The 27066-nt window shown below is 35.5% G+C and overlaps 3 protein-coding genes across 3 annotated transcripts in view; 2 read left to right on the top strand and 1 right to left on the bottom strand.

The window, feature by feature from the left end:
- The first annotated feature begins 980 nt into the window (after positions 1-980).
- LOC306854867 (uncharacterized protein) lies at positions 981-7694 on the top strand. Its single transcript, XM_079393147.1, has 13 exons — positions 981-1103; positions 1388-1684; positions 1767-2051; positions 2788-3093; positions 3320-3370; positions 3513-3560; positions 3637-3690; positions 5237-5326; positions 5478-5534; positions 5758-6157; positions 6257-6329; positions 7265-7314; positions 7412-7694. The coding sequence occupies exons 1-10, from the start codon at positions 1049-1051 to the stop codon at positions 5847-5849; spliced, it is 1335 nt and encodes a 444-aa protein (XP_079249273.1). The 5' UTR covers positions 981-1048; the 3' UTR covers positions 5850-6157; positions 6257-6329; positions 7265-7314; positions 7412-7694.
- Positions 7695-10110: 2416 nt separating this feature from the next.
- Positions 10111-12787, top strand: LOC306855005 (uncharacterized protein). Its single transcript, XM_079393376.1, has 4 exons — positions 10111-10171; positions 10505-10801; positions 10879-11166; positions 11965-12787. The coding sequence occupies exons 1-4, from the start codon at positions 10117-10119 to the stop codon at positions 12183-12185; spliced, it is 861 nt and encodes a 286-aa protein (XP_079249502.1). The 5' UTR covers positions 10111-10116; the 3' UTR covers positions 12186-12787.
- A 4475-nt stretch (positions 12788-17262) lies between these two features.
- Positions 17263-27066, bottom strand: part of LOC306855288 (voltage-dependent calcium channel subunit alpha-2/delta-3-like) — a 44343-nt gene continuing 34539 nt past the window's right edge. The window contains exons 22-38 of the mRNA XM_079393864.1: positions 26420-26465; positions 26214-26311; positions 25436-25529; positions 24754-24849; positions 24510-24631; positions 23152-23229; positions 22958-23019; positions 22639-22683; positions 22238-22300; positions 22021-22091; positions 21424-21499; positions 21289-21329; positions 21146-21201; positions 20689-20803; positions 18493-18605; positions 18315-18397; positions 17263-17955 (exon numbers count right to left, since the gene is read on the bottom strand). Coding sequence (XP_079249990.1) covers positions 17863-17955; positions 18315-18397; positions 18493-18605; positions 20689-20803; positions 21146-21201; positions 21289-21329; positions 21424-21499; positions 22021-22091; positions 22238-22300; positions 22639-22683; positions 22958-23019; positions 23152-23229; positions 24510-24631; positions 24754-24849; positions 25436-25529; positions 26214-26311; positions 26420-26465 — 1352 coding nt within the window. The 3' untranslated portion in view covers positions 17263-17862. The remainder of the gene's footprint in view (positions 17956-18314; positions 18398-18492; positions 18606-20688; positions 20804-21145; positions 21202-21288; positions 21330-21423; positions 21500-22020; positions 22092-22237; positions 22301-22638; positions 22684-22957; positions 23020-23151; positions 23230-24509; positions 24632-24753; positions 24850-25435; positions 25530-26213; positions 26312-26419; positions 26466-27066) is intronic.

Raw genomic sequence — 27066 nt, 5'->3', positions numbered from 1 at the left:
TATAATTACAGCTAAACTGTATAATCGACCCTTGTTTGTGGCAACACAACTGATTTACTCCATACTGTATTTGTATAATTTCATTTCTGTCTTATCACATCACATCTGACACAGCTGTTGATTCTATCAGCTGTTTTTACAGCAGCCTCTACTCTGCCTGATTCCACCAGAGAGACAGGAACATGTAAGAATATTAAATCTGTATTGAATGTTAAATAAAAATAATTATAAGACATTTATAAGACATAAATATCGCATGACAGGGCTAACAGATAGAAACACTGATGTATGTAATCACAATACTGCTGGTCTGAATATTTGTAAAATCTAACACAAACCTTGAAATGTCCTGCTTTCGTGATCATATTACATACATGGTACAGTGCTGTGAAAATGTATTTTAAAAATCTGCACATAATTTATCTGATTTAGTGCAATTTTCCATATTCATTCCCTTATTGCAATATAAACATGGTTTTAATAATTATAATGAAAAATTAATAAAATAATTAAAATACTTATTTTCTTTTGACAGGCTCATGGCTTTCAGTAGTGCTAGTTTTCACTGGTATTGGTTTATTTCTGTGTGGACTCATAGGATTCATGTGTCTGTGCTGCTTTACCAGTAAGTACAATGTACAGGTTTAGTTGTTCATAAACTGAACTCCAGGATATGTGCTCCTCAAAACATGGATGACCTTTCTGTTCATTTAGCTAAAGTATTAAATATTAGATCTAATTTAGTCTAAATGCATATAATTCTTTATTCAATTATTTGAACATACACATTGCTTTTAACACGCACATGAATTGGTGAACACTGGTGAAATCTTTAAATCAAAGTTATGTCCACCTAAAACTTACGACCCACTGTTTGAAAAGTGCTATACTAGAGTAAAGGTTCACAGTGTACACAACTGTGAGTGTGGCATCATTATCACTGTCATCGTCATAAAACGCGCTCCACAAAGCATAAGATTTCCTGTGGTCTGATGAGCTACTTCCTAATTCATCTATTGTGTGAGTCTCTGTACTCACACTCGCTGTAATGGAGTTGATCGTCTTCATAGTTTTTCAGCTCCTGAAGGAGGTTCAGTCTTACAGTAAGTGATCTCTATTGTTTAATGTCGATTAAATACTGTATGTTCACATTTGTAGTGAACAAAGTGTCATTGTCTAAAATATTTCAACATGTCTGATCAGTAGATCTACAAGTGGACCTACTTGACATATGAGTTTTACTATAAAATATTTTGTATATAATCAGCAGTTGTCTTTAGTTTTTTAGAACCAAAAAAATATGTGATTAATATTGGAGTATTATTGTGCCTGTAAACATTTTCTGTAATTAGATGTAATGTAATTGATCTGTTTTGTGTTGTTGTAGAATCTCCTACTGTAAAAGTGTCTCCAGATGTCATAAGAGAGTCCAGCTCAGTGAAGATCAGCTGTGAGACGCCAGCAGATGTTACAGTGAATCAGTGTTTTTTCTACATAAACAGAGAAGAGAAGAATATAAAAACCAGTTGGAGATGTGAGCTGGATCTCACTGGTGCTGAAGTGCTCAGATGGGCAGCTTTACAATCACCTGAATCAATCTACATTAACTGTTACTACACAATACATAAGCGAGGCATCGATAAACCATCATCTGAATCTCCTCCTGCCACAGTGACGGTACTAGGTGAGATATTTCACTGCTGTTCTTCTGTTTTGGAAGCTATAGTGTTTTTAATAACTGGATAATTTCTCTTCAACTTAAACAGATTCACTTCAGAAACCCATCATCAGTGTTAGTGATGATGTCCAGCTCATCATATCATGTGAAATACCACTTTCAGTCCGAGCTGATTTCATCTGTAGTCTCTACACTGAGGATGATGATCTTCTGTATCAGCGTGTCTCTCAGAGGACTCGGTCTGGAGAGAGTAGTCTTTGTATGTTTTATTTAAGTCTCAGTGAACTCTTCACACGATCAGTGATCTGTGTTTATTCACTCAAGACCGAACCTGAGATCAGATCACCACACAGTGACACACTCACCATCAAAGGTTAGTTATCACTATTATGATTTTGTTTTTAAACATGAACACATTTAATGATTAGAGATGCCAGTATAATTATGTAGGCCAGTAGGATATTATGAAATCTTACTATTGAGGACTATTGATCAGTTAGAGCAATCCAGTCATTATATACAGTAGATCAGTGTGTCAGACACTGAATCAGTCATCTATAAAGTCTTACTTCTTACGCAGAACAACTTGTAGGTCCATTTCAGACAAACACTAACCACAGTGTGACTTTTGACAAGTGAACAGTCTGATATATTTAGACAGGAAGGAAGAGCTGTTTGATTTAATCATGTGATCATAGTTGAGATGTCAGAGAGCCAGACTATGTCTGACAAATCTATGGAAACTCATTTCTGCAATTATTGAGGAGAAAATGAACAAAAAGTGATTTTCATAAAATATTTTAAAATGTTCCTTGTAAGCTCTTAACATTGTTTTGCAGCACCTTTTATACTCCGTGACTACAAAAAATACATGTGTTGAAGTATTTTAATTAAAGTATCCTTTAGCAATATGCTCAATATGAGCTCATCATGTGTCTTACTGATTATGAGTTGATGATGATTTTTATACAGCTGCAATAAAATGAACAGGATGCAAATAAAGAGCCATTGTTCAGTAATTGACAGTTAGTTTACAGGAGAATATCAACCAACATTTGAACCATCCATTTTTCCCCCATATCAACCATCCAATTTTTTTTTTCCATTAGGTCAAGGTCTTTCTCAGGCCAAGTTGTCAGTGTCTGCTTCAGTTGTTCTGGAAACAGACACAGTTGAGCTGAGATGTGAGAATACTGAAGATCTGAAGATGGAGAAGTGTGTCTTTATCATAAATGGAAGAGAAAGTAACTCAAAGCTGAGCTCATCATGTCAGCTCTCACTCACTGGATCTCAGATCAGTATTTGGTCTGGAGGTCAGAGTTCATCTGTGAGAATAACCTGCTTCTTCACTGTGGAGAAGAGACAAGTTGAAAAACCATCTGCTCACTCTGATCCAGTGACAGTAACAGTCCAGAGTAAGGTTTTATTTTCATACTCATGTTAGCCAATGTAGAGGTGATGTCAAGTTACATCAGGAGTATGTGACCTGTGCTATATTTGAAGGACCTTTACCTTCAGCAAACAAACTTTGCTGTAAAGGTTGCAAGTAATGTAAATTTACCATGATAATGTAATATAATACATGTACATAATAAATAATGTGAATTGACACCCTGTAATTCTGATAAATTGTCTCTGCAGGTTCAACATCTACCACCACTGAACAAACTACAACAACAGCCATGAAAACCAGTGAGTAATTGAGTTTGTAAATCAGTTATTCTTACTCCATTCTGAATGTCTTCAAAATGACAATCATTCTGTCAGGTTCATTATTATTTGTTGAATATTTACTTATATGTCAGTGCAAAATTCACAATGTTTTTTTCAACAGCTTTAACCATAATGTCCACTACTGAAGCCACAACATACAGTAAAACTTGTAAGTTACTGAAAACACATTTTCTGATGATTCTAGATTCATTGAGAAATGATTGAACATGTTATTTTTATATTAGTAGACCTTCATTCCAATACAAACCTACCAACCAACACAGCAAAGGAAACATTGTGTAAGTTATCAGTGATAAAATTCATTTTTAAAGTTGATTTGTACATGGTAAGCAATAAGCTGTAGAGAATTAACCCTTGTGCATCAATAAAAAAAAGTTACACTTAGGTCCATAGTGGACAAAAATGTCCATGTCAAACAAACCGGTCATAAAAATGGGAAGCTTGGGAGCAGAGGCTTAAGTGTGGTCTCATTTTAAAGAAGACCCATGGCAAATTATTGTTGAAGTAAAAAAAAACATGTTGAACTCTAAACCTGCTAGAAAATCAAAGCCATAAATCTAAAGAAGCTGTGTTCCAAATTTGAGGTTGATATCTCAAAAAATGAGCTTTCAGTAAAAGTTTGTTTGGGTGCAGTACCAAATTTTCCCCATTAGATGCCAGCAAAACTCTGCTGGTGCACACAGTGCTTGGATTTGTGATTTGCAGTAGAGTCAATTTTTTATGACACACATACAAACCACACTCTGACATCCATACCAACACACCTACACAATTATAGCTGCATTATTTATCCAATTGGCTCTATAATACGCAGAAGCAGAAAACAGGAATAAAGTGAGTATTTGCTTTATAGACCCTTTATAGACCAAACCTGAAAAAATGGCACCATCTGGTAAAAAATAGTAAAAAAAAATCATTTTGAAGCCTTGTCAACAGAATGAAAGCCTATTAACAAAAATTGCATAATTTTACAGTTAAACGGCACTGCGATTAAAAATAGCAGTTTTAATGGGTTTCAATGAGGACATTTTTGTCCTTAAGGTCCTGAGTGTGAGTATTTTTTGGAGGGTAAAATAGATTTTTTTTGAAGGAAATGAGGGTAAAATATTAAAATTCCAATAAAAATAAACACCTGAGCTAAATTTATGCAGTTGGCATTAACACAGGCACACTTATAACAAAAAACTGAAATGGACAAAAATGTCCATAAGGTCGCACAAGGGTTAAATAATGACATGGTTCATGATTCTGCTGCTTTTTCAACATGATTATGGCACAGAATGCTTTTTCTATTCCGTTACTCATTTTATATGTAAATGCACTAGACAGACGTGCTCAACCGTTGAGCTTGTGTGTCTTGTCTTCTGCAACATCTGGAGCACGACACGTCTTCCTAAAAATGTGAAGTTCAAGTTAAAGTTCAACTCTTAAAAATGTCTCGGGACCTTGTGTTTTTTCCCCAGTCCACTTCATGCCTCTTACATATTTCAAAGTCTTTGTGTAAAATTAATATGTTGGATTCTAAAGTCATATTCAAAAATATAGCTGGGATACAGTTTATACAAAAGCATGGGAAGCATTATCATCAAATTCAATAATGACGTGGTTCATGATTATGCTGTTTTTTGAATTATCCATTTCAATTTTACAGACTTAAACATACATGCATCATACATATGAATGCTTCTTCAGTATCATGCAATACACAACTGTCCAGTTATCTGTTTTTTATGGTTATTGCTACAATGCTGAATTCAGTAGAATGTAAAGAAATATACATATGCCAGTCTTTGCTAAATACAACTTAAGATGTTCTCACTGCAGTTTCAACAACAACAACAACAACCACACAAAAAACTTCACAAATGGATACTGTTATTTTTACATCTGAAACCCCAAAGTACCGCAGAACAGGTAACTTACTGTATCATTTTTAAAAATAAGTACAATGCCATATATAAGGAAAATATAGATTTTTATGCAACTTCATCAAATACTGAAACACTATTGTATAAACCATCATCATCAGTCGAGTGTGATTTCAGTCGAGTCTTTTCTGATGCAGAATTTTCTAGAGTTTCAGTGGTTCTCACTGAAGGTCTACCCACTTCACAATACAAAGGTATTATTCTGTATCTTTTTCTTTCATATTCAAATTGATTTGACCATTGCATTCTTTTTCAAAACTCTGCATAACATTTACTTCTTTCCATACATCCAATCCATCAATAAATAAATAATAAGCTTCAAAATTTCAGGTTGACTAATGTATCTACAGTAACCATATTAAATATCATAATACACATGAACATGGATTAAAGTTTTTTTTTCTTCTTCTTTGACAGATATATGGTTTATAGTGCTAGTTTTCACTGGTGTTGCTGTAATTTTGTCTGGACTCATGGGAGTCTGTGCCGATTTGCAAGTAAGCATTTAAATATCAATGTCAATTTATTTATAAAACAACAGATAGTTGACCAAAGTGATGTACAGGATTAAAAACTGAATATATAATATTGAAGCTTATTGTTTTCTAGGTAAAAAAATAAGAAAATGGTAAGTTTTATAGTCATTCAATTCAGTAGTCTTGTTAGTAGTCTATTTTGTAGTCCAGGAGCTGTATGTGTAAATGTTTAGCTGCTTATCTGATAACGGCTTGATGAAAAGATGCCATATTTATATTTCATTCTTAGCAAAAAAACGAGATCAGTAAAACCTGATGTGCCCAGTCAAAGAATTGGTATGGTGAGTATCACCATAATATTGACTATAAATTGCATTTAACAATAATCAATATGAATTGTTCTAAGGGACTTTAACTTAATTACTAGTTATGTTGTTTAGAGTTGTTCTGGGCCTGCAGAGACATATTCTCTGATCACTTCTGTACTAGCCACATCTCAGCCCATATCTGCAGGTAAGAGAACATCATTCTCAGGAAATGATCTAAGATAAATTAAAAACATATCAGCTAACCAACATCACCGTCTGATCTTATAGTTAGAAACACTGTTCAATGAGCACAGCTTCTCAGGAACTGTTACTGCACACATTTCCTCTTTCAAGTCATCAGCAGATCAGTATTTTTGGCCACATTTTCTTTTAAAGGAACAGTTCACACCAAAATGAAAATCATTTACCATAAACTTTTCATAAAAGTAGTCCATTCAAGTTAAGTTCACATGAAAGTCTTTCCCTATTGTCGTGCAGTTTGTTGCAATCACATATTTTCGCAGGCCAGCTCAAAAGTCAGCATCTCCCTGATTCCCTCTACAAAAACCCAATAAATATGTCCATTGGCTTTTAGATTATTGCAGAAAATAAGCTCTATGACCAACAAAAGTTTAATTCTTACACGTTTTGTTCCACAATGGTCGCATTACTTCAATGTCACCACCATTAAGCTTCCAACCAGGAGAAACCCACAAATGTCTTTTATCGTTTGTCAATGACAAAGAGGCTCTTTATTGTGCGTGCAGCTTATGAACAACTCTGTGCCAAAGATAAAGACCATAGAGGGAGCTTGTGTCAGGCTGGGAAAGGTTAGCCTTCCCCTGGAAGTACTGTATGTCATATAATAATAACATGAAAAAACACAGATCTTATTTTAGGCATTTACCAAACCCATTCAAAAAATGGGATGACAGAATCAGAAGTGCTAAAATGCTAACAAAGCTAAAGGTTGGAATACTCTACATGACTTTTGCCCACCGGTTTACAGTCTGGAGAAGTCCAAGCTAGTTGTTGAAAGTCAGAGCCAGTCTGCAGATTTGAGTTAACAGATTTCATAGAAAATTGCGTAGTATATGATGGTCAACGCATTTTTTAAAGTGATTCTGCATTGCATTACAGATGTGTTGGTCCATAAACAACAGAAACAGGGAAATCTGGAGGAAACTGAGGTATGTTTGAACACTGTCACACACCAAACACACATGAACAAACACACATGACTCTCATCCTGCGTGCCTCTTCTGTCTTTCTTTCTTCTTTCTTAAGAATGTTTATCATCTGTACTGTACAATTCCTGACAAACCAGTTCACTCAGGTGGAGGAGATCAAGCCTACAGTTTGGTGAAGATGCAATGATGAATCTCATGTCTTTGTTCATTGTGTACAGCCACTGTAAATAAAGCATCATTACCTACAGACAAGTAGGTGTTTATTTTCATCATTTAGTGTTTGGTGTGGAATATACTGTGACCTGTGCCAAGGCCCACTAGTCCAATAGCACCTTGTAATAAAAGCTAATTGAGCATTCAATAAAGACTGAACTAATTTTTTTCTGTCAGTTCTTTAACGGTATCAGTGGTTGCATGAAGAACCTTTAATGGAACCTGTCCATTGCACAGAAGGTTCTTTATAGTAGAAAAAGTTTATTTCCATTTTAAAATGTTGTTTACACTAAGAAAAAAAATTACTCTTTTAACAGCTGTTCACTAGAATGTTCTTTGGGGAACCAAAAATGGTTCTTCTAAAACCCTCTTTTGGAACCTTTATTTGTAGGAGTGTACAAAATGAAATCACAAAGTATTCTGTTCACTACACAAAATAAGTGTTTCATATATATAAATGTTTCATTCACAGTAAACACCTTTCATAAAGCTCTTTTACTATCAAACTTTTCATTTGCATCTCTTCTTGTTCACTTGAATACATTTGTTTATTATTTAATACAACTGATCAATTAATCATTTGGTACATCTAGATATAGTTTCTATAGAACTTGTTTCCAGTTTCCAAATTATTTTTACATTCTACACTATTTATCTTAGATGGTAACCACTATGTTCAAAGTGTGTGTGTGAGTGTGGTCGGTCCTGGTAAACTCTTGTGGGGTGGTAATACCTGTCATTTTTTACCTTGTGGGGACATTTTTTAGTGACACTCCGAAGAGATACTGGATTTCATGTTAGTTACATAAGTTAGGTAATTTAAATGTATTTTCTAATGTGGCATCTTTAGCCTGTGTTACTAATTATTTCAGCAACAAGGGTGATTTGAAACATGTATCTTGCATTGTTTGCTATTAAATTATCTGACTGGTAAAAGTATTAAGCTGAAAGATGATGCTGCTGTGTTTCTGTGATTAAACCAAATGTTCTCATGACACATTACAACAATCTTGTGTGTGATCAGTGTGGATTTTTGTACTATGAGTTTCGAAAATGTACATCTTACCTGTGAAAATAGTGAGGGGGAAAAAGAAAAACCTGTAACTTAATTCCAATAACCTGATGAAGCCAATTTGAGGTCCTAGAACTAGACTTAGTTGTGTAAACACCTATTCACTGTAATATTAATTTACATCTGCACGTTCGTATGAAAGAAAGTTTGGGTATTACTTGATATAAATGATTGAGAAAAGCTATCAAAATGCAATAGTGAATCAAAACAGTGATTAAACAAAGTTCACACTGTTCCTGTTAGCATCATTAAAACCATTATTGTGAGATAAACATGAGTCTATTGGCGATTCGATTTCTGCATTTTCGCCATAAAAATCTGATATAATCAGCAACAGTTTGCTCAACGAGTCTCTTATTTACATTGTTTTCACTGGGTTAGTATGATGGAACTATTTGTGAGCTTGCAGAAATTGCATTGCAATAATGAGCTAACTGCATTGTGTGCCCACTGCTCAGTAGACATGACTATATTTCGGCTCCAGTGCAGTGCTGCAACCTGCATTACTATCTTTGGTGTGCATTATTTTTGTAATAATTCAATGACCCGTCATCAATTATTCCTTATTTAATCAACACTTTTAATTAGTTAAAAGTGCTTAAAGTCAAATGGATACCTGGACAATTTTCAATCTGGTTTCCGAGCACATCACAGCACAGAGACAGCACTCATTAAGATAATAAATGATATTCGCGTCAATTCTGATTCTGGCAAAATATCAGTGCTGGTACTACTAGATCTTAGTGCTGCGTTTGACACTGTCGATCATAACATACTTTTAGAGAGACTGGAAAACTGGGTCGGGCTTTCTGGGATGGCACTCAAATGGTTCAGGTCATACTTAGAAGGGAGAGGTTATTATGTGAGTATAAGAGAGCATAAGTCTAAGTGGACGGCCATGACATGTGGAGTCCCACAAGGCTCAATTCTTGCACCACTCTTGTTTAACCTGTATATGCTCCCACTAAGTCAGATAATGAGGAAGAACCAAATTGCCTATCACAGCTATGCACAGCTACCACTGTGTATGAAATGTGCTATATAAATAAACTTGCCTTGCCTTGCCTAGTTAATCCTGTTACAGTAAAAACACAGTAAAAGTTTTTGAAAGAGATTATTTCACATGCAAAGATGTTAGCCAATCATAGCAGTGGCTGCTTACATTGATGTTTCACAGCAGACACATCCCTTCTAATGGAGCGGTCAAATCAGAGAGCTAAATTCAGGATAGAAAATTACCATTTATATCTAAATTTTGACCTTTAAAATTAATTTAAACATCATAATCAGTGACAAATAATAGAGTAAATAATACAATACATCTGGGTTATTAACACTAGTGCATGCTCTATAATACACATTACATTGCATGTGTCTTTTAAGTGTAGTCTTATTATTTATTCCATCTACATAAAAATGCACAGTATACATATGATTTCCTGTGGTCTGATGTACCACTTCCTAATTCACTCATGTTGTGTAGGTCTCATTCTGTCTCTTTTCTCACACTCGCTGTAATGGAGTTGTTTGTCTTCATTGCTTTTCAGCTCCTGATGGAGGTTCAGTCTTACGGTAAGTGATTTATGTTGTTTAATATATTCTTAAATAATTTATGTTCTTATCTGGACTCATCTTTTGACGAAGTTACATTGTTTAGAATATTTCTGCATGTCTGATCAGTAAATAGAAAATTGAAACACACAAAGTGACGATGATTAAAAATAATTAAATGAAGATTAATAATGAATGATGATTAATGTTTATACAGGAATATTTGAGTAGCTGTGAAGCACTTATTTGAATGACTAAAGTCTCAGCCAGAATATAGACATCATAAAATGCTGTGCTTGTAAACTCGGTTGGTGAGGAGATGTAATGCAGCTGATCTGTTTTGTGTTGTTGTAGATTCTCCTACTGTAAAAGTGTCTCCAGATGTCATAAGAGAGTCCAGCTCAGTGAAGATCAGCTGTGAGACGCCAGCAGATGTTACAGTGAATCAGTGTTATTTCTACATAAACAGAAAAGAGAAGAATATAAAAGTCAGTTCATCATGTGCGCTGGATCTCACTGGTGCTGAAGTGCTCAGATGGGCAGCTTTAAAATCACCTGAATCAATCTACATTAACTGTTACTACACAATACATAAGCGAGGCATCAATAAACCATCATCTGAATCTCCTCCTGCCACAGTGACGGTACTAGGTGAGATATTTCACTGCTGTTCTTCTGTTTTGGAAGCTATAGTGTTTTTAATAACTGGATAATTTCTCTTCAAACAGATTCACTTCAGAAACCCATCATCAGTGCTAGTGGAGATGATAACTTGTTCAACATAGTTTGTGAAATACCACTTTCAGTCCGAGCTGATTTCATCTGTAGTCTCTACACTGAGGATGATGATCTTCTGTATCAGCGTGTCTCTCAGAGGACTCGGTCTGGAGAGAGTAGTCTTTGTATGTTTTATTTAAGTCTCAGTGAACTCTTCGCACGATCAGTGATCTGTGTTTATTCACTCAAAACTCAACCTGAGATCAGATCACCACACAGTGACACATTCACCATCAAAGGTGAGAGCATTTCATACATTACAAGCATTATTTATATTATAATGTAAAATAGTTACTGTATGTGTAAAACAAAGAGGTAAAATGTTTTAGTGACTCATAAGTTTGAACATATCAAGAAAAGGCAAACGTAAATATAATGCAATTTTTAAATTACAATTCATGCAAGTCATGCAAATGAGTAAAAATGTATGGTAACACTTTACAATAAGGTTCATTAGTTAATATTAGTTAACAACATTAGTTAACAAGAACTACGAATGAACAATACTTCTACAGCATTTATTAATATTAGTTAATGTTAATTTCAGCATTTACTAATGCATTATTAAAATCACAAGTTGTGTTTGTTAACATTAGTTAATACTACGGTGGTCGAGAGAGCTCATCGTGCTGCAACTTCAGAAAACACAAGCAAATAGAAAAAGCACCAGCAAATCAAGAAAACATCTTCATCAGTTTGACAGCAGGTGCTGCAAATGCTCACAACACAAACAAATAAAGAAACACACTGCAAATGCTCACAACACAACTAAATAAAGAATTTTATTTGCAGTGCGCTTCTTTATTTGGTTGTGTTGTGAGCATTTGCAGCGCGTGTGTTGTCAAATTAATGAAGTTATTTTCTTAATTTGCAGGTGTTTTTTTTCTATTTGCAGCATGTTGAGCTCTCTCGGCCACTGCATAATGCTCTGTGAACTAACATGAATAAACAATGAACAACTGTATTTTCATTAACTAACAAAGATTAATAACTATAGTGTAATAAATGCATTGTTCATTGTTTTGTTTTTCCATTAGGTCAAGGTCTTTCTCAGGCCAAGTTGTCAGTGTCTGCTTCAGTTGTTCTGGAAACAGACACAATTGAGCTGAGATGTGAGAATACTGAAGACCTGAAGATGGAGAAGTGTGTCTTTATCATAAATGGAAGAGAAAGTAACTCAAAGTTGAGCTCATCAGTCATGTCTCACTCACTGGATCTCAGATCAGTATTTGGTCTGGAGGTCAGAGTTCATCTGTGAGAATAACCTGTTCAGTGGGATGAATTAATGCACATTCACATTTAGTCTAGAACTACAGTAACAGCATGCTCACACAGCGCACTGTCAGTCAATAAATGGGAAAACTTTTTTTTTTTTACTTTTTTGAAAAAGTAACTCCGATATTTTCTTGTAAATTAAAAAGTAATGCGTTACTTTACTAGTTACTTGAAAAAAGTAATATTATTAGTAATGCGTTACCCCCAACACTGGTATTGTGTATAAATGTTTGCTTACATGTTACAGTGCACACAACTTTGAATGTGGCGCCACGTTCATCTTCTTAAAACAGACAGCACAAAGCATATGGTTTGTGGTCTGATGTGTTACTTCACCTATTGTGTGAGTCTCTTTTCTCACGCTCAATGTAATGGAGCTGTTCACCTTCATTGTGTTTCAACTCCTGATGGAGGTTCAGTCTTACAGTAAGTGATCTCTGTTATTTAATGTTGATTAAATACTGTTCACCTTTGTAGTGAGCAAAGTGTCATTGTCTAATATTTTTCTATGTCAAAGGGGCTACATGTGAACCTACCTGACATACAAACCGAATTCCAGAAATGCTGGGACGGTTTTTAAATTTGAATAAAATGAAAACGAAAAGACTTTCAAATCACATGAGCCAATACTTTATTCACAATAGAACGTAGATAACATAACAAATGTTTAAACTGAGAAATCTTACGATTTTTGCACAAAATGAGTTCATTTCAAATTTGATGCATGCTACAGGTCCCAATATAGTTGGGACAGGGGCCTGTTTACTATGGTGTAGTATTTCCTCTTCTTTTCAAAACAGTTTGAAGATATCTGGGCACTCGCTCTTTCTCTGGGCATCGAGGTGATGTGTTTCTGGACTTTTGGTGTTGGAATTTGGTTCCATTCTTGCCTGATATAGGTTTCCAGCTGCTGAAGATTTTAATGCGGTTTAATTTTAGTTTAATGATGCGCCAAATGTTCTCTATAGGTGAGAGATCTGGGGCCTCATTTATAAAGCGTGCGTAAACTCAGATTTGATCTTAGAGTGTGCGTGCGCTTAAATCCACGCAAGCGCTCATATTTATAAAAACGGTCTTTGGCGTGGAAAAGTACTTACCACCACGTCAAGGTCTGAGCAGGCGTACGCACTTTTCCTTGTGGCAAAGTCGGAGTACTGCAGCGGTTTGGACATCTAATAAAAGTGGTGTATGTGCAAGCACCGAATTCATCATAAACAACAAAGATGCAGGGTGAGAGATCATTTGTGCAGTGTAGTCAGATTTTTTATTAAGGGGAGTTTTTGCGAGATTAAACTGACCTTTTTGGTAGCCTAATGTTGAGAGTTCTTTACTCGCATTCTAGGCTACACAGTTTATTCCATGTTGTTGTATTTATTTTTATTTTTTTGTATATTATTTTATTTTACAAGATAACTTGTGACGTCCTGATTTAATACTAATGCGTAAAATGAAATAAAAAAATAATTAAAAAAAATGCATAAACACATCTCCGACTGTTTTATCTGTGCAGACTTAAGAATATGTCGTGCAACACACTTTTTGGACTGTAATTTCAAGTCAGACCATTTTTTTTTACGTCTTTTAAGGACCTTTGCTGCCCCCCTACCTCATTCACAGCCTGCGCTACACACTACCATGCCACAAATTTTGTTTAGTGTGAAATCCCACTGGAGAGACTCCAAATAAGCACGAACCACTCTTGCGAAATGATCTTAGAACAAATTTAGAACTGTTTCTGCGCAACATTTTATAAATGAGGCCCCTGGACTGCAGGCAGGCCAATTCAGCACCCGGACTCTTCTGCTAAGAAGCCATGCTGTTGTAATAGCTGTAGTATGTAGTTTTGCATTGTCCTGCTGAAATACACGTCACAAAATGAGCTATTTTGCAGAACATTTACACTGTCAATACAATAAAAGCAGCAGTTTTGAAGGGCTGTTGAGCTTCTAAAATAACGAGTTTGAAGCTTTAGACCTGGAGTGTTTAATGATCTACAACAAAATATAGATTGAACTTTGTTGATAATAAGCAAATATTTAATCAATATAATATTAATTTCTCTCTAGAAATAAAATCAAAAGAGAAAAAAGTTGGGTGTAAACATAAATTTACACACAAACAGACAACCATATTTATTTATTTTTTCCCTCGTTTTGGATGGTTTTCTATTGACCCTCTTCATCATGTTGTTCTTTCAAAGGCCTCCAACACCACATCAGAAAGCACAACGGATCCCACAGACACTCGCTCTTTCTTTACATGTATCAAATTGACCAGCCCTCAGGAAATGAAATGTTTCTTTCATTACAGTAGTAATATCATGAGGAATCGAATGTCTAGGCCTACTATGAAGGAACACTGTCATTTCACAACTCAAAACGTCCTCTCTGCATGGGCTAAAACCTATATTTTACATGCCCACATTTAGGCGCTAAAAAACTTGGCCGGCCAGTCACAGGGAGCTACTATGGAGGAAGTAGGGCAAATACTAATTTCATCAAAGCACTGTTGCACAGAATTAGTCTGTGATGATATGTGCAAAGTGTCAAAGCTTATACACTAAAGCTTCATGGTAGAGAGTTTGTTAATCAAGGTTATAACATTTTTAAAGTGATTTGACTGGTTCAAATGCTTCTAAATTGCATTAAAAATGCTTTGGTCAATAAAAAACAGAAATGGGGAAATACAGAGGAAAATGTGTTATGTGTGAACAGCTGTTATCCACCAAACCCACATAACCAAATGAGACATTGATCATGAACAGAATACGAAAACATTTGCTTCATGTGTTTCTTTTCTATCTTTTTTTTTTTAACTTCTTCCTTGAGAATGTTAATCACCTGTATTACACGATCCCTCACAAACCAAATCACTCCAAAGGAGATCAAGTCTACAGTTTGGTGAAGATGCACTGATGAATCTCAAATCTTGTTTCATTATGTACAGCCACTACAAATAAAATATCTTTATTAGCAGACAGGTGTTTATTTTCATTATTCATTGTTTGTTGTGGAATATATTGTGACCTTAAGTAAACATCCAGCTAAAGGGTCATGAGCTTCACAGACATTGCTCAGAGGATCTTTTTTGTCAAGGTCTAAAAAGAATCTTGGGCATTTAAGGCTGAACCAATAAATGTAATAATGTTTTACTCCTTTTCTGGAGTAAATTTTAAGCGTACATTTTAAACCATCTGACATTTTGATCGATATATTTTTTACAAATATTCTTTTTTTTCTGTCAAAGAATCTATGCTTCAACACCATCATTTTAATGCACATGAATACTTGTTTTGAAAACATCATCCATATAAAACATCATGTACAGACAGCATTATGAAATTGTTTACTAACGGTTTGCGGTGCAGCTGCTGTCAGATCCGATTCTTTGCAGACTTCCCATTACACTGTGCCTCGTTTACAAAACCCATTCAAATGCTCCGAACAAACATATAATCTATATGTTCTACGCGATCCAATCCAATCACTTTCTGATGTTGGGGTCCTTCTGAAGGCTGTACACAGATGCAAATGAGCCATTTAAACAAGGTTGCCAGGTCTGCGAAACAAGCTCAACTGCTAATTAAAACTAGCCCAACGCTAGCCTAATCGTGATTTTTCCTCGATTTTCTCCAACATCACGGAAGGTCTCCCTCTCTCAAAATTACATTTCGGGGAGATAATTTTAACCCGTGGACTTCAAAAACAACCTGCGGCAAAAGTGTAAACGTAGCCCAATTCAGCAGTAAACCGCAGACTTGGCAACCCCAGGGATGCGTCAAAGCTATCCCTATCCCTATAGCAGGCTTTCCTGTAGCTCAAATAGTAGAGCATGGTGCTAGCAACGCCAAGGTCATGGGTTCGATTACCAGGGAAAGCAAGAGCTGATAAAATGTAAAACACTGTAACTTGAATGCATAAAATGCATTAAATGCATAAAATGTAAGCCAAAAGGGTCATAATTACTCTATAGTTGAATCGCGTTTACAACCAATACCATTTTTGCGGAGGTGACCAGGAGCTGTATTCACAAAATATTTGATCTTACTACTAAGATTTCTCCTAAACAGAAGTATATGTTCTTAGCTAAAGGGTTAGTTCACACAAAAATTTAATTTCTGTCATTAATTACTCACCCTCATGTCATTCCAAACCCATAAGACCTTTTCAGAACTCAAATTAAGATATTTTTGATGAAATCCAAGAGCTTTCTGACCCTCCATAGATAGCAACACAACTACCACGTTGAAGGCCCAGAAAGGGTGGTTTAACCGTAATTTTATGAAGCTATGAGAATACATTTTGTGGAAAACAAAAATAATGACTTTATTCAACAATTTCTTCTCTTCTATGTCAGTCTTCGATGCACGTTCATGAGAGTACCACGAAATGGAACCCATATTCGCTGTGCCTTGTTTACAAGCAGAGGAAGATGCACGCTGTACATACCGTAAAGCAGCCTTCATAAACATGTCTGAAGATTTAAACAGAGAGGATGACTTGTAATTTTTTGCCTAGCCTTACATATTTGAACCAGAATATTAAGCAGCACTACACTCATGCGCCGTGGCATTCCCCTGAATACCTGAATTTAAGCGCATCTTTTACAGAATTTGGAATCGGGACGATTCCACAATATCCAAATGAGTTATTTTAGTTATATAAACGATCAAGGGAAATTTGATTTCTCATTTCATGACCACTTTAACATAGTTTTTGAAAGAAAACAATAAATTATGATATATCATCAATACATATTTATGGGAAAACAGTAAAAGGACATTCCCCGAAGTCCCAGCGTGACGTCACTTATTTTTGTTATCAATGATGTACATTTTACACACAATATTTTTCAGAATATTTTTTACAGTGAAGTTTTTGTGTGTCATTTGCACTGAAAAAGCTACATTTATGATACAAATGTCAGATTTTAGTACTTTGATGACTTGTGCCTATATAGACAAAAAATGCAGTTACACTTCAAGAGATATTAGAGATTTTTGTCTTATTATAACCCAAAGATTATAAATAGACCACCCAGTGAATTGAATGCCAGAAAAATGATGGAAAATATGTTTTTATTTACATAACATGGCTTTCCTTTGATGTAAAGGGATTAGGCAATTAAAGGTTATTTTCCAAGTACTTTTTTAAGCAGGCAAAACTTATAAAGTTTGTGAAGAATTCACATCTCATCTTTTGATGACAATGTATGCAATTCTTACAAACTGCTTAAATATTCCTATTTTGTCACGTCATGCATCTTAAGACTCCAAATTAAACGCCGAATCAATCTGAAAGGCAGGCAAATAATAATGACATAAAATGACATTTCTGCTAAATTTGTTGTCTGCGCTTCACACAGTACAGATTAAGACTAAAATTGAGGTTTATGAACCTTGAAGAACAGCTACATGGACTGCGTTTAGCTGTGATGGCTCGTGACGGGCCACTGATATCCAGGCATGTTCACTGGTCCACATGTAAGAAGAAAACACTCAGCACATTCTAACAGTCTTTGACGGTAATACATATCATCTATCTTCAGTAATCCAGACATCACAAAGACGATTTTGTCTCTGTGAACTCATGTTTGGTGGAAGCAAGGCTCTCTGATTTGAGTGTATATTAAGCCTAATGGGTCAAGGCAGGGGTCAAAGGTCACCTGCTGATCAGGAGCGACAACACTGGGAATAAAATGGCTACCATTGGAAAATTCAAAGAATTTGCTGATCCACATTCCATAGCGTTCTCCTGTTAAAAAGATATATATAAACAGGGTTAGCAAGCGCATAGAGCAAAACTTGTTTGGTAGAGTCAGGAATTTACAGAAAAGTCATTGAAAACTACACTTTCAGCGACAGAATGACTCCAAATGAGCTGAAAGCCCTCAAGTGAAAGTGAATAGTCCACTAAAACGTTTTAAGTGTACTTTCTTTCAGCTGTGATGTGGGTGAGCATTTTACAGACAGCGTGAATGGGGTACTTTAAAATAAAATATATGCTGAAGTAGTTTCAAAAAATTTGAAAAAACTTTACAGTACTTTGAAATCTGGTATCGTGCTGGTCATCAAAAGCAGATATTTAATAATACAACATCATGCATTATGTACCTCTGGATGAAATGGATGACAGGACTGTGGCCGTTTGCGATCCTTTTGAAACTTCAGTCTGTCGCACTTCAGAGACTCATTATGTGCTCAGAGGTCAAGGCTGATAATTATACAAATGCTCATGCTATAACCTCACATTTTACAAGCCGATGTTTTATTTGGTTTATAAAAAGGATATAAATGATCTCAATGGGCTCCATGGTAACTGGAGGGGCGGAGCTACAGTCACATTTATTCTCAACAACCACCATGAACAGGTTACTGCTGGGAATCTGCTGAATTACAAAGGTCCTGAGTGGAAAAAATACAAAAAAGATGTGCAGTTCTTGTTCACAAAACCTGTAGAAGTGGCCGGCATTCACCTGATAACAAATCAGGTCTGTCCTATTTTTTTAAAAGAAATTGGTCTAGAGTAACCAGAGAAACCACATAGAAATGTGCATTACATTTCTGTCAAAGAAAATCATTAAATCTCTCAAAATATATAAAACTCTATATATAATTTAAAGGGATGATTCACCCCCCAAAAAATGAAATTCTGTCATCATTTACTCACCCTCCAAACCTGTTCAGTTTCTTTCTTCTGTTGAGCTCAAATAAAGATATTTTGAAAAATGTTGGTAACCAAACAGTTGACGGTAGCCATTGACTTCCTTAGTATGGGGAAAAAATACTGCGGAAGTCAATGGCTACCGTCAACTGTTTGGTTACCAACATTTTTCAAATATCTTTTTTTGTGCTCAAAAGAAGTATCAATATCAATATCAATAATAATTTTATTCCGGTCCTCACAGACAAATTTTCACAAAATAAATAAAAATACATAGTTACCGAAAAAGGTGTAGACAGAAGCCTTGCTTATTATGCCTACCCTTTATACATAATTAACTGAATGGGCGACACTTTTCACTAAGTTAAATAACACAAAATAAACAATATTACAAAAACATTTCCCAAAATGTACAAACATAATTCAAAACAAACATAAAAATACAATACAACCACAATTTATTAATACTGAGTCATATAATTGTTTATCACCTTATTTTTATACATTTTCTTAAATTGGCAAAGTGAATTACATACTTTAAGTTCCTTATCACATTTATTCCATAGATTTGCCCTTTTAACAGATAAGCACCTACTTTTTGCATTAGTTCTTGCCCTTACTTTTTTGAACATATACAATCCTCTTAAATTATACTGACTTTCTCTTATTTTGAGTAGGAAACACATACAGGTTTGGAACAGGTTTGAAAGAATTGAACATTTTTATTTTGGGTGAACTATCCCTTTAAATATCTTTATCTAATCTACATTTTAAAATCTACATTTAAAACAGAATCTATACATCTTATTATTACTAATCTATCTATAAAATGCATGTTTTGTGATACATGTAAACAAATATGATATAATACCAGAATACTATGGAACAATTATTATTACATGACATTTAGCAACATAGCACTTGCCAGAAATAAAAATGTGAGCGACAGAGAAGCGCAGCTATGTTTAATGTTGTCAGATCATGCTATGTATACTCTCTCAGATATATGTGTGCTGCGAGCACTGAGAGCAAAATAACCACATAAAACAGCTTTCTGCAGAAGGGTGTCAGAGACACGGGTTTGGCTTCATATAGTTCTATCTGGATGATTTTTAATTAGAAGCGTGAGGATGGCTATCAAGTGTTACATCGCTGTCATATGCCTAAATCTAAGGCCTTTCGGTTGTATGTTAAAATATTTGTACTTTCTGTTGTCTACTTTACATTAAATAAATGAGACAGTGAAAAATATTAATAATTGGCATAACACTTAATACAAGACTGGAACTAACAAATCTATAAAGGGAAAGGAAAGTGGTGCGTGGCCAAGTATGGTGACCCATACTGGGAATTTGTGCTCTGCATTTAACCCATCCAAGTGTACACACAGTAGTGAACATACACCCGGAGCAGTGGGCAGCCAATGATGGCGCCCAGGGAGCAGTTGGGGGTTCAGTGCCTTGCTCAAGGGTCTCACCTCAGTCGTGAGATCTACAATACCGGCTGGACCTGAGAATCAAACCCAACAACTCTCTATCCATTAGGCCACGACTGACTAATATAGTAACTTATGTTTCAAATGTAATAAATGAAGGTAATATAAATTTCTTCCCGTATAAATTATTTGAAATTATACAATGTAAAATATATTACCATGTGTTTTTTATGACACTTCAAGTGCATTTTCATGCTAGTATGGAAACATTAGTGCATTAGAGTTGCATCAGAATCATTTTAAAGTAATTTGTGTTTTTCCACCAATTTCTTTCTGCTGTGTTTTATAAACAAGCATGTACACATATAGACATTAACAGATGTTCTCACCGTATACAGCCACCACAGTCAATGTTCCCTGTGGTCTCTTTGATGGTGCGCTCAGAGACGAAAGCTGGGTATTCAGTATCACACGGCACCATCATTGTCCTCTGAGCTCTCTGAGCTGCACACATGAACACTAAATTCAGCTGCTATATGCTAAAAATTCACTGTACAACTAAAATAGTATTTAATTATTTATATATATTAAAATATATGTCATTTTTGTTTGCATTATGGTTATGATAGCCAACATGATAGTACAGTTTTTATGCTGTGTGTGATTCATGTGTCATCACCTTACAGTTAATTGAGATTTATATGATTTTTAGTCCTTTATTAGATGAAAATCTAATGTCTATTATATATCATATGGAAGAAATGAAAAATAACAAGGGCATGCTCACAGGAGCATGCAACCCCATTAACATGTTTCTAAGAGTTCCTGTCATCTATGGAGTGATACCTTTGACTGTCGAGTCACAGTTCCACCAGCTGTACAGGTTAAACTCCAACAGAAATCTGTGAAAAACATACATTCCCACTCAGAAACACAGACAAATCCCAAGCTGACAATAATAATTATAAGGCAAAGGCTTTTTATCTCACATGACAAGTTCTGTCAAGAGCCATTTCACAGTGGTGAAGGGCTGAAAGGAAGAGCGCAGCGTGTCAGTGGAGACAGGAAATAGAATCCCGAGGCCCTGAAGTCAAACACTACAGCACAGATGATAGCGTACTCACATCCAGCAGAGTGCGTGCGCTGTCACTGCTGCCTGCATACTCTTTACAGAGAGCCTGATAGTCATACAAATTAATCCTAGCAGAAACAAAAGCAGAAGCAGATTCACTACTAAACTCAGCCCTGGGTTCATACCTTGTTTAATATTAATATTTTTATTAATACATATCCAGTCAGTTTTAGTAACATCATAAATATGCAAAATAGAGAATTTACAGTGGATTTACAGATGTTCAAAATCTTAAAACTTGACAATGTAGGTTATTAGTGTGTGTGTGCATGTTTATGTGGTTTATGAGGACACAAATTTGTATAATGACATGGGTATGACAGAGGTATTACAATATGAAGGTGGTTTATGAGGACACTGCCTATGTCCCCGTAATTCAAAAGGCTTAAAAAACATACTAAATGGTGTTTTTTTGAAAATCTAAAAATGCACAAAGTCTCCTGTGAGGACTAAGTTTAGGTGTAGGGTTGGTGTAGGGCAATAGCACACACAGTTTGTTCAGTATAAAAACCATTACGCATATGGAGAGTCCCCATAAACCACAAAAACCAACGTGTGTGTGTGTGTGTGTGTGTGTGTTCTCTCTCACTTTTTAAATGAGCCCATCAGAAGCAGTTTGTTCATGACGGCTCCCTCCACTTCTCCAAAGAAGAAGTTTGTCTGTGGAAAACACATTATGTAAAGTTATAGGTATAGTCATTATAAAAATGCATCCATTTAATTTAATTTCATATTGACACAGAATGGTTTTATGCTACATGCTCTTCTTGTACAACTCTTCTGCTATAATTCTCTGTCTGTCATACCTGCGAAGTGTCTTCAGAGACCAGGATGAAGCCATTGTTGTCTATGAGATAACATTTAATGTCCTAATAGGACCAGAAACATAGAATATCCATTTAAATATATGATTCAACAAACTTTGATCTGTTGTGATATTCTTAAATCATTACAAACTTCAAGTAAGACAGTAATATGCATTTTATAGCTTTTTATACAAAAAGCCATTAATAAAAGACACAGAATTTTAAATGAGAAACGCTACGAGGCACATGCCATATATCATAAAAGAAGTACAGACTGATCTAGTAAGCCTGTCATGTCCCAGAAATGTCCATTTTATAATGAGCATGTCGTGAATACAGGCCATTTTATGAGCTCCATCATGAAAATATGGCCGAAGGGAGAGAACGAGAGATGCATTTACCTCATTATCACAGCTGATGGTACATTTCCCATCCAGAGCATTGCACTGTGTGGACACATGCAGAGGTAAAAACATGAAGCAAATGTGTACATTAATGCCATTTCTAAATAGATCCTTGCTTATAAAGCGTTACATTAGTTTTGAACAATATCTATGATTATATAGCGTGGTCTCTCATACGTTTTTGCTCATAAACACATGAAACAGAGCTGTTATGCAGCAGGTAATAATACACAATTCAACACATCAGTCGTAGAAGGTCTGGTTTGATAAATACATATATTTATATTCTCATGAGCAGAAATATTTCTGTGCTTACCTGTCGACTGGCCGTCCAAAATTTTCTCTGAAAGAATTCCAGCTTCATTTGAATTCCCACAGCTTTGAGTGTCATAAAAACAAAACACATTTAATAAAATGACATTTAGTTGTGTTTGGAAACATTTGTACATTTGAAAAACTATTTAAAATTTATAATACATTCATTTTGCTTTGAAATGAGAAGACAAGTACCCGCCACTATAGGAGACTTCCTGTCATCGAGTAGTTGGATAGCAGTGCTCGCCAAAACCACACTTTTATTTTCTCCCCCTTAAACCAAATATCACAAATTAACACAAATGCCCTATTATACTTACAACAACATCATCAATGAACACGAGAACGGGAATATTCAATGATCCGCTAAAACGGCTGGTTTCCAAAAAATAATTGCTTGCAGTTGCAAGTCTGTTCTGAAGGGAAAAACAATGTTAAATGATAAAATGTAACTAAGCATATAATTGTGCATAATTAGGAAACCAAAATAAACAGACCATTTAGAAAGAGATGCAAACATAGTATGCATATCTGTTATTGTTGACGTCAAAGGTTGCATGTAAAATAAAAATCTACTATTAAGTAGAAATTTATCTGTCACATGGTACAAAGTGGTTAAATTAGACTGATGACCTCCCTAATATTCGAAAAATCATAAATAAAACTACAGTAGATAAAAGAAAACATGACCCAGGCTGAATAAAATGCTATTTCTCTTTAAAAATAAATAAATAAATAATAAAACATTTGTTTTAATGTTCATAAAATAAAATAAAATCTGATGTCCGCAAAGACATTGCTCTAAATGGCAAGTCATAACCACCAGGGGGCGACATTTATTACATAAATATTTATAAGCATAAATCTATTAAGAGGGACTCCTTCGTTTGCATATTCAGATGATGGAAACAAACACTCAGTTACATGATGAAACAGAGCTCATTTCTAGCGGTACAGGCAGATGAGGGAGAGTGTTTGATCAGAGAGGAGTTCAGCGCTGTCTGTGTGATAAGGAGCCCAAGAGCTGTTGAGTGGGATTTAATGATCCTGATCTGTCACACACACACACACACACACACACATTGTGTGAACGTAAAAGTAGGGCACATTAATTACAGGCGAAGGAAAGAGAGATAAGCAGACAGTCTGCATGAGAAAAGCAGTACAGTGCAGCTAGAGTAACAAACCACACAGATGCCTATTACATCAACAGTATGCGGCTTTCAACACATGGACATTGACTAGTGTGCCATAAAACTGTAATTGGGAAGATCCACCTGAAATATGAGTCAAATGACGATCTAAGCCAAGCTAATAAGCTGTGTGATATGCTAAAGATGTGTGATGGAGCAATAGGGGAGTATTAGAGACCAATTATTATTAAAAAAAATTTTTTATGTTCATTGCAGATTAATGTTGATAGCTATTAATTTGAACAATCTCTAAACCCCAAGCTTTTTTTTTTCTACATGACATCATCCTTAAATGTTGAAGTATGTTGCATGACATGGATGTGTGTTTATGTGCTCGAACTTCATGCTTGAACTTCATACCTGAACTGAAAGGAATGGAGTACACAAAAGTGCCGGGCACCTGCTCTGCAGCTCTTTTATACCACAGAGGAAAGTGATCTGCATTAAAGACACCCTCCTTGTCTTCAGCAGTGAGGAAATCTCTGCAAACACATGCAGCCGTGGAGGATCATTTACTCCATCATTCTTCATTTACACTTAGAGGCCTTTTATTGGCCAGCGTAATGAGATGAGAATCTGTCATTGGCCAGTCATTTGGACTCACTGATTGGTCAGCTGCTCGGGAACCACAAACAGGTTGGTTCTGGAAAGGCCAGTGCGAGTGCCGAGAAAAGCGATCTCAACACCTTTATCAGAGTTCCTGTTGATAAAAGCAAACAAAAAGACTGTTGTAGGCAAGATTGTGTATGTGGCAAGATGGTGTGTGAATGGTCTCACAGTTTTCCTACCCAGTCAACCAACAAAATATACTAAAAACCAGCTGCAAAAACAGCCTGTTTAGTTTTAAAGGTATAGTTAAACAAAAAATGAAAATTCTGTCATTAATTACTCACCCTCATGTCGTTCCAAACCCGTAAGACCTTCGTTCATCTTCAGAATACAAATTAAGATATTTTTGATTACATCTGAGTGCTTTCTGACCCTTCATAGACAGAGACACAACTACCACGTTCAGAAAGGTAGTAAGGACATCGTTAAAATTGCCTTTTTTGAGGGTCAGAAAGCTCTAGGATTTCATCAAAAATATCTTAATTTGTGTTCCGAAGATTAATGAAGGTCTCACGAGTTTGGAACGACATAAGGGTGAGTAATTAATGAAAAAAAATTGTGTGGGGGGGGTGAACTACCCCTTTATGAGAGAAGGTGGAAAATAGTTATGTAAGACTAAATATACTAAACTAAGATGCATCTTAAAGCAATACGACCAAGTAAATGTCCAAACTTACTCAGACTTATTAAGGGCCAGTCCAGTCCAGTATGCTTCTAAGGGAGCCGTTACTACAGCGTCAAACAAAACCTGCTGAATCAGCTCTCTGTCACCTACAACACACACGAGAGGACATTTACTGTACACACTCCATAATACTCATCCGACACAAACTTTAATGGGGACAGTGTTTAAAAGACTGAGGTAATTTTGTAAGCAAGATTTAAGATAGATGAAGGACAATGTGGCAAAACTTGGAGCAACTGCTACTGTGCTGTATACTGCAGTATGAAATTGAGCTCATTTAACTGAATACTGATTGAGCTGAAAAGAAAATCGTTTGAGAGGTGGAACAACTTATTAGTTTGATGAAAGATTATGAAGACAAACATTTCTCCTTAGAATAATGTGCACTGATGAATCGATTATAATAAGACCAGAGAGCCCAGTCTCATGAGAATGTGTATAAATAGTATACCAAATAAAAACGAAAACTCGTGGTATTGATACGCAAAAATGGACTATGGCGTATATATGATACGAACGTGTTTGGCGTGCATATAAAATGCAGTTTTCGTGTGCATATGATACGCATCTACCCCACAACCATATAAAAGTGTATAAAGCATATACACGCCAAAGTCCATTTTTGCGTATCAATACCACAAGTTTTCATTTTTATTTGGCGTACTATTCATACGCACTTTCATGAGATGAGGTTGGACCAGAAATGTGTATTAAGAAAGTAAACGGTCAAATTTGACTTCATGTTGATGTTCATCTGAAACACTGCTTACATTTGAGATGTGGTTTACGGCTGGTCATGTAGAGTTTGATGGCCTGAACTTGAGTCAGGTGACGATGCTCATGATGCTCATCTGTGTTACAGTATGTCCTGAAACAAAAACATAGAAAATGGCACAATATATTAATTGTGTGATTAATAAAACTAACAGAACATGTTATACTGTAGCCTATGTTGAGTATAAATATAGGTCTTTACCATTCATCAGCAAGCGCAACATCGGGTTGCTCCAGATCATGTAGACCTAAAAAACAAAAGCAACAAAAGTGTGGATGTGAGTTTCGAGAGAATTACAGATGCAATGGGGGCAATTGGAACATTGGGAACATTTCTAGATATTTATGGATAAATCAGAGAAAAAGGAAGGAACAATGTGAAAAAGAGCACATCTAATATCAGTGCTGTTAATAAGAGCACTGGCAGTTCATCTGTTTTCAGGCTGAATGAGAGGAATATCTCAAGAAAACAGATCTGTTCACCCATGAAGGACATGTCTTAAACATTATTTATCTGAGAGTTTAAACACTAAAAAGCCTACAGTATCATATTTAAAATGCAAATAGGCTTCTAAATGATCCATATTATCAAAACTTTACTGAAAAGCCTGTTTTTTCAAAACCTTGCTGAAAAGCCTATACAATCTACTATATGCTTTCTGTTTATACTTCGCAAACAGTACTATGCAAATAAAAGGCTTTTTAGCCCAACTGTAAAAAAGTTCACCTTCAGGTTGTGGAATACATGTCTTTTTGCTTTAATCTTTAATGTTTTTTTATTAAGTAAATGAACAACTTTTATATAAGCAACTGCACCATTCTGAAAATTGTTGCTCAGTTTGGGCCCAA

The sequence above is a fragment of the Barbus barbus genome (assembly GCF_936440315.1).
Source record: "Barbus barbus genome assembly, chromosome: 35".
NCBI lineage: Eukaryota > Metazoa > Chordata > Actinopteri > Cypriniformes > Cyprinidae > Barbus > Barbus barbus.
Note: the sequence above shows the minus strand (reverse complement) of the source record. Positions and strands in the feature narration are given on the sequence as shown.